Source organism: Gadus macrocephalus, chromosome 10, assembly GCF_031168955.1.
Source record: "Gadus macrocephalus chromosome 10, ASM3116895v1".
Lineage (NCBI taxonomy): Eukaryota > Metazoa > Chordata > Actinopteri > Gadiformes > Gadidae > Gadus > Gadus macrocephalus.
The window spans coordinates 23469755-23478058 of NC_082391.1; the positions used below are offsets into that span (position 1 = coordinate 23469755).

The 8304-nt window shown below is 45.6% G+C and overlaps 1 protein-coding gene across 3 annotated transcripts in view; it reads left to right on the forward strand.

Moving 5' to 3' along the window:
* Positions 1–5703: 5703 nt before the first annotated feature.
* Positions 5704–8304, forward strand: part of arl3l1 (ADP ribosylation factor like GTPase 3, like 1) — an 8191-nt gene continuing 5590 nt past the window's right edge. For all 3 annotated transcript variants that reach the window (XM_060063333.1, XM_060063332.1, XM_060063330.1), the window contains exons 1-2: positions 5704–5994; positions 7277–7420. In XM_060063333.1, the coding sequence (XP_059919316.1) occupies positions 5977–5994; positions 7277–7420 (162 nt within the window). In that variant the 5' untranslated portion in view covers positions 5704–5976. The remainder of the gene's footprint in view (positions 5995–7276; positions 7421–8304) is intronic.

The following is an 8304-nucleotide window of genomic DNA, read 5'->3' on the forward strand; positions in this document are numbered from 1 at the left end:
ACAGGAACACACACACACGGCCACGGTGGAGAGGTCATCTCTCTTATGACGTCACAATGAGCTGCATGACGTTGGAATTTTTTTCTAAGAATCTTTAAGGTTTGCATGTCTACTGTTGCACACATATTGAAAAACGCTTCTGAACAAAAGACATCGCTCGACGATTTCCGTCTGATTATTAATACGCTTATTCTGTCTGTTGTTTCTGCAAGGAACGAACGGAAAACAAAGGTATGTTACGGTCACTTAACGAAAAAAATTAAATGATTTACCAGGGAACGGGCTGTTAAATAGGATTCATTTGTTGAGTTTATAGGCTCTGTCGTATGTGTGCGATCGTTTATCTGACGCATTGTTTCATAACGCGGCCCTCAAGTCGGACAAGTCGTTTTATTTTTCCCATCACATTTAATCGGTCACCATAATGCAAAATTGCATTATGTCAGCACTTTGAAGTGGGCTATAGACCGAATTTCACATAAGTTCAGGCACTAACTGATATGACATACTAACTGTTATACCGACTACTTGTACACAAGGAACCATTAGATTTTACTGTATAGATTTAGAGAAAATGTCACTGACTGATATGACCATACTAACTGTTGCACTGACTACTTGTACACAAAGAACCATGTGATTTTACTGTATAGATTTAGAGAAAATGTCATTTGAAAAACGTACACATGCATATTCTCGCCTTTGCAAATTGCATTATGTCAGCAATTTGAAGTGGGCTATAGACCGAATGTCACTTAAGTTCAGGCACTGACTGATATGACCATACTAACTGTTGTACTGACTACTTGACCACAAGGAACCATTTGATTTTACTGTATCGATTTTGAGAAAATGTCATTTGAAAAACGTACGCATGCATATTCTGCTGGCCAAGGGAGTCGAAGGTCCGCACTGGCGACCAACTTGCCACAGTCAGCTGCTCACCCATAACACTGTGTTGACTTGGTAGTGGTACATGTACTTTTCTTTTACAAAAAAAAAATATATAATTTTTTTTGTCAAGGAAATCGTAACATGCCTACACTTAACATAATAAGCCAGAGTATGAGTTGAAATAAATACTAATACAATTAGAAGTTGTCTTTTGGATTAAAATAGTTTCCGAGAGCACTGGCGGGAGGGGCTAGGCGTGAGGGGTCATTTGACGTGGCAGAATTAGTTTATCGAGTCCCGGTCGTCATGTAGCCGATTACTTCCGTCCGATTACCGATACGGTCGTCATGTAGCTACCTTGCCGATTACGTCCGTTCGGCAGAATTAGTTTATCGAGTCCCGTCGTCATGTAGCCACCTAGTCGATTACGTCCGTCCGGCAGAATTAGTTTATCGAGTCCCATTATGCTTGACACCCACATAACTGCTTACAGCTATCTATATTTTTTATTTTTTGTTCCTACTTTTTTCACATACCGTATTATTTGGCAGAATAAATATTTCAGAAAGATTCAGACTTCAATTGTTCTGTGTTGTCAAATTTCATTAGTGACTAAACTAATTCAGGGATGCACCACACCATTATGTTAACCTCTGTTCAATGTATAGACTATTTTCAGACACAATAGAGAAATATCAGTGGCAGGCAGAAATAGGCCTAAACTTTATTTGGGAAGGTTAACTATATATTCTTTCATTTGCATTGTTGGATTTATTTCTAAACTATTTTCCTTGAACTCACCCCAATATGTAGACTTGAATCATACCAACTCGTAAATCTTTTTAGCTTATTTATATATTTTTTAAAGAGGACGTCCTGAAGACTCAGGAGAGGGAAGCAGGAGGTCTTAAGGCAAGTAAAGAAAAGAGAGTGAGCCAGAAAACAGGGCCTGATACATGCTCTGCTGTACTCTCTACTGTAATATGAATTAAAGAACCACTTTAAAGATGTGATGAAAAATTATCGCTTGCATTTCGGGCACTGCTAGGGGCTAAGCCCCCCCAGCCTCTAAATCCTAGTGACGTCCCTGACCTTAACCACCTTGCTACATTTTCAAACGGTTTGTTTTGTTATAAATGTCAGAGATGTAGTTACGGCACTGCATACTTGATACTGATGAATAATTATGTTAGATTCTAAAAAAATTGAAATATTCTAAAATTGGTACAATATTATAACCACGTTAATAAGGTTTGTAAGAAACCCAACCGTTGGTAAAACGGTTGAAAATGTAGCAAGTTATGGTTATTTATAAAGTACATGTACCACTACCAACACAATGTTATGGGTGAGCAGCTGACTGGCAAGATGTCCGCAAGTGCGGACATTCTAGACGCCGCCAGCCAGTGTTCTATATATCTACACACGTAGGTGAAGGGTTTTATTTTGAAAACGTTGCGAGATACCACCCAAAGGCTGTTTAGAGTAAAGGCGCACGAAGATTTTGTGTGACGGCTGGCTTAACCGCGGATGAACGAATGGCGGCTCACTTGACCGCAGTTTTTAGACGAGTGAGCTAACGTTTGTACTTACAGAAAGGTAGCTATAGAGTTGCCGTGTAGTAGGTGGGTATCATGTGTCACATTATTCGTGTTGATTTATAACAACTAACGTTTAATTCATTTGCGTTCTTGATTTTCACACAAGCCCTCTGACAAAGTCCCAGCGAGCCAAGTCCCAGCCAACAAGTCCCAGCCAATCAGGGATCAGTTCCCTCATGAATATTCACGAGCTTCCCGCTACCACCCTGCAAAAAAAAAATTTGCGGCCAGGCCACAGTTGCGACGGCCAACGGCCACGGGCAGATGGCCTAGTGTGAGTGCAGACCAGAGAACAATGGGGCCATTTGAGCACGGTTAGGTGTGAAAACGGCCAACGGCCACGGCCAGATGGCCTAGTGTGAGTGCACCCTGACCCGGGGATTCCACCGGACGCGTTACGGCAACGTTACGGCTGCGGCACGTCTTGGCCGCGACTTTGCCCTGCTTGCATTTCCACCGGGCGCGTTACGGCAGCGCAACGCTGCCTTGCGAGCCAGCCGTATTCCCGCGAGATCACGAGATCCCGCGATAATCCTAAACCTAATGTACTCACCTTCCACTCCCAAAACTACTGCAATTAAATGCCAGGCTTTGTCCTTTCTGACATTGTTCTTATAAAAAGGATGATTTGAGGCCCTTTGATTGATTGACTGCTGACCTGGTGCCACCGGTCATGCCGTAATAATGTTGGTGTTTTATTTATGGTGTTTTATTTAGAAAATTGACCGGAATGCTCTATGGCTTTTACTTTTTCACTTCCTGCCCTGATCGATCTGCTCTGTTGAAATTGACGGTGTTCAGCAACGGCTTGCGGCAAAAATAGAAATGCCACGGAATGATAGCGCTGCGGCACGGCGAGCCGCTCCTGGGACGCTGCTGAGACGTTCCGCAGCCGCGCCCTGTGGAAATGGTCCCATTGATTAGAGTGGAACCTATCTGCTGCGGTGACCGCGGCCAAGACGTGCCGCTGCCGTAACGTTGCCGTAACGCGTCCGGTGGAATCGAGCCTTGAGAGGCTATTTCAGCTCTGTGTTTGATCTTAAATGACCTCACACCATACAGACAAACACCATACAGACACACACCAATACACCATATAGATTCACACCATATGCACGCACACACCACAGATACACACATATAGATTCACACACAATATTGATACACACAACATATAGATGCAAACCATATGCACACACACACGACAGATACAAACCATATATATACACACACACACCATAGGTATACACCATATAGATACACACACACCATAGATACACCCCATATAGATACACACCATAAAGATAAACACACAAAATAGATACACACCAAAGATTAACTTAATATAGATACAAACTATATAGATAGTTTGCATCCTCCCCCCCCACACACACACGCACACAACACACACACACACACACACAAACAATAGATATACTCCATACAGTTCTGGTCACTAAATACTCTCTCTTCTCCTTCTCCCCTCTAATCCGTTTCTCCTCTGCTTCCTCCCTTCTCCGTCTCTCTTCCACGCATATCGCATTTTTATTGCCTCTACTCAAGAGAATTCTGGCGCCAAATTTATTTGCATGCTTTATTGTGCATGCAAACTTTTTCATAATGCTTTATCTAAATAAACGAAACACGCGGTTTATAGCTTTAAATATCTACCTGACTGCTGTGCTGCTTATCCCCAAACATCTAAAGTTCCATTCAAGTTATTTCAGAGTAAAATGAATACAAGTGAGGCAGACCTTACTCGTATACACACACACACACACACACACACACACACACACACACACACACACACACGCACGGATCTGACTGGGGATAGGATATGTTAATTCACTTGAGGTGGTAAACAGGTTGTTGTTTATTCTCTTGGCAAAAGGACTATCTAGACTAGGCTACTTATAAATGTTTATAAATATTATTGTTTATTTTTATTTTTATATTCGGGGCTAATTAAATAACATCCAAGGCTTTAGCCCCTAATAAAACAGCATGGTGACGCCACTGAACGGGGCTATCCCGCACCATGAGGTGATTACGACGGTTGCGGTTTGCGCTGGCTCGAGCGAGCCGACTATAAATGGCACTCACCATCAAACGCCTTCACCATCAACACACCTCCACTTTGACTTACTATGCTACTATTTATAGCCTTCATTGCACTTCACATCTATAATATTCTAAGACAGTTTGTTGGAAAGGGAAATGTAGGGGGGGGAGGGAAGATTGGTTGAGGTGTGTGTGTTACTGTGTGTACAGTCAGGTTTATCCTGGCGGATATATTGTGTAACTCATTGACCAGGTTAGCCACGCCCCCTGCTCATCAAGCTGAAGGGGCTGCTGGGATGAGCAAAAGGGCCTGGAAATGTTTTTAATCCAGGCGTGCTAAAAATGATAATCCCACTGAATGCTCCACTCACAGGATCACAGATCTATTCATTTCATCCCAGACCTCAGTAGCTATGCCTGCTATGCACACACACATGATTGTATCATAAATGTTTTTATCAGGAGCCTCATTGTGTTGGCCAGCGTATTTTCCATAAAGACCTGATGGAGATCAACAGAGCGCCTCAGAGCGACAGCCATCAATGCCTTCCCTATTTCATCACAACTTTTATTGAACAATAAATCGTACATAGCGCATTTGGTTGAAACATTGTCTCCTTTCGAGTCTATTTAATGTGCATCATGTGGATTATTGTGTTTTCAAACTTCAATGTTTAAATGTAATGAAATCTCCACCTCACCATATGTCTAGCTGCCTAGGATCCTGTGTGGGTTGGTGTGTATCTGCGTGTGCGTTTGACTGCCATTTATGTGCGTAGATGTTTGTGATTGTGTCTGTGTGTTGACATCCTTCAATGCGTGTGTGTGTGTGTGTGCACTCATGTGTGTGTGTGTGCGTGCAAAAGGCACGTGCTGGTGTATGTGTGCGCACGTGTTTGTGCATGTGTGTTTATCATTGGTGTGTGTGTATGTGCATGTGTCTTCTGTGTGCGTGGCTGCTGCTAGCTAAAGCTGTGTCTTGGTAGCCCTAGAGCAGGTGGCTCAGGGATAATCCAGGTTAAGCCCCACACTGAACACTGGAAATGGAGGCATGAAGTATCGGTGAGGCCTGTGCATGGGCGACTATAGAGCTAATTCTGGCCCCCGTAATCCCACCCCCCTCCCCCACCACCACCTCTCGTTCTGCTCGCTAACTCCATCATCGTAGTGAGGAGAGCAGTTTGTAGCTCAGGTAGACGACAGGACAGAACCCTCACACACACAGCACCCGTGCACCCCGTCCGTCCGTCCTTCAGGGTCCTGTCAGAGTGGGGGGGGGGAGACTTGGCAGTAGGGTTGACTCGGTACCCCCTTGTGTCGTTGTTCCCCCTGCCTGGAGAGCCAGCATCCCACGGTGGAGGTCCTCCCGGGGAATGCAGCCGCGGCCCCGCCGGCCCAGCCAGAGACAAAAGCCGCCATGGGAGAATCTCAGAAGGTGAGTGGCCTGGGGGGGGGGGCATGGAGGTGGAGAGACCCCCTGTCAGCGGCGTCGCTGCTGCACCGGGGTGGTCTGGTGTTGGGGCCGGAGTTCCGTCCAGGCGTTCAGTCCAGGCGTTCAGGTCAATCCTGACTGCACTAGCTGAGGTTATTGAAATGATCTTCTGTGTAGTTACAGCACTCAAAATAATACCGGCAGACAGGTTCGACCCAGCTCTGAACTACAGGTCAACTACACCAGCCATATGCTACCGTTTGTTTAACCTACTGAGGCTTTTGGGAAAGAGATAATGAACAACAATTGGTGTGTTCAAGGGAATGTGTCTAATTAATAGTATTTATTATGTTTACAACCACTTCTGCATTTGAGACTGTCTCTGCTGTGTATCTACTGTTCGAATACCTAAATCTACCTCTGAATAACGGTGACCAGCGATGTGTTTATGGAGTAATGAAGGGCTCTATCCAGTGTATTGTTGTGGTGTTTTTAGACGGGGCTTTGGACTACTCGTGGTATTTAGAGCACAGTTACATGAATGGAGGGTGGGGGCGGGGGCTGAGCTATTCTGAGAGGCCAGGACCGATAAGTCTCACAGACAGAGGAAGGGGAGGAGTGAGAGATGGGCGGGGCCTAGCAGGCGAAGAAGGTGTAGTGGCTCTGGGCAGCATGTCGTCTGCTTCCAGGAATCCTGGAGGGTTCACTTGGCCTTCTGTCAAAGGAGAGCAAACCGTCTCCTTGAATGATGACATGAGCCGTGCTGTTTTTACCTCATCCTGGATTACAGGAACATGTTAACGACGGACTAAAGGGGTTGATGCTAGGATCTCCTCGTTGGCAGATTATTCATAGACTGATGTAATCGACCATGGCAACAACCACAGCTGGACAGCCGCTGTGTTGGATCAGTCTGTATTTTGAGTGGAACATATCTACGATACACTGGAAGACTTTTGAATAGATTTATGTCATCTCAAAACACCATTCACATATCCTTGACACATGACGAATGTAAACACACAGTCTGGATAGGAGAGGATGATCGACAGTCATCCAATGACCAGAGGTTCAGTAAAAGCTCGGGAAGGCAACTTTGGAGAAACCAGAAAGAGAAAGCTAGATGACAAGAATGCATCTAAATTTAATCGCCTACCCTCGCTTCTTCCATTGATGTGTTTTCACAGGATGTGCGAGTGTATGCTTCTGTTTGTACCGTGCTCTTCAGTCTCTGCTCCAGTTAGCTTCCCTCACCCTGTGTCCTCGTGTTCCTCGCTCTCCCCAGGGCCTGCTCTCCGTCATCCAGAAGCTCAAGGGCTCCACCGAGACGGAGCTCAGGATAGTTCTGCTGGGACTCGACAACGCAGGGAAGACCACTTTACTGAAGAGCCTGGCCTCCGAGGACGTCAACACCATCACCCCCACACAGGTGAACCAAAGCACTGCCGTGTTTACTGCTGTCACCACTACTGTCACCTCCACTGTCACCACTACTGTCACCTCCACTGTCACCACTACTGTCACCACTACTGTCACCACTACTGTCACCACTACTGTCACTACTGTCACCACTACTGTCTGTCACCACTACTGTCTGTCACCACTACTGTCACCACTACTGTCACCACTACTGTCACCACTACTGTCACTACTGTCACCACTACTGTCACCACTACTGTCACCACTACTGTCACCACTACTGTCACTACTGTCACCACTACTGTCTGTCACCACTACTGTCTGTCACCACTACTGTCACCACTACTGTCACCACTACTGTCACTACTGTCACCACTACTGTCACCACTACTGTCACCACTACTGTCACCACTACTGTCACCACTACTGTCTGTCACCACTACTGTCTGTCACCACTACTGTCACCACTACTGTCACCACTACTGTCACTACTGTCACCACTACTGTCACCACTACTGTCTGTCACCACTACTGTCTGTCACCACTACTGTCACCACTACTGTCACCACTACTGTCACTACTACTGTCACCTCCACTGTCACCACTACTGTCACCACTACTGTCACCACTACTGTCACCACTACTGTCTGTCACCACTACTGTCTGTCACCACTACTGTCACCACTACTGTCACCACTACTGTCACTACTGTCACCACTACTGTCACTACTGTCACCACTACTGTCACCACTACTGTCACCACTACTGTCACCACTACTGTCTGTCACCACTACTGTCACCACTACTGTCACCACCACTGTCACCACCACTGTCACCACTACTGTCACCACTACTGTCACCACTACTGTCACTACTGTCACCACTACTGTCACC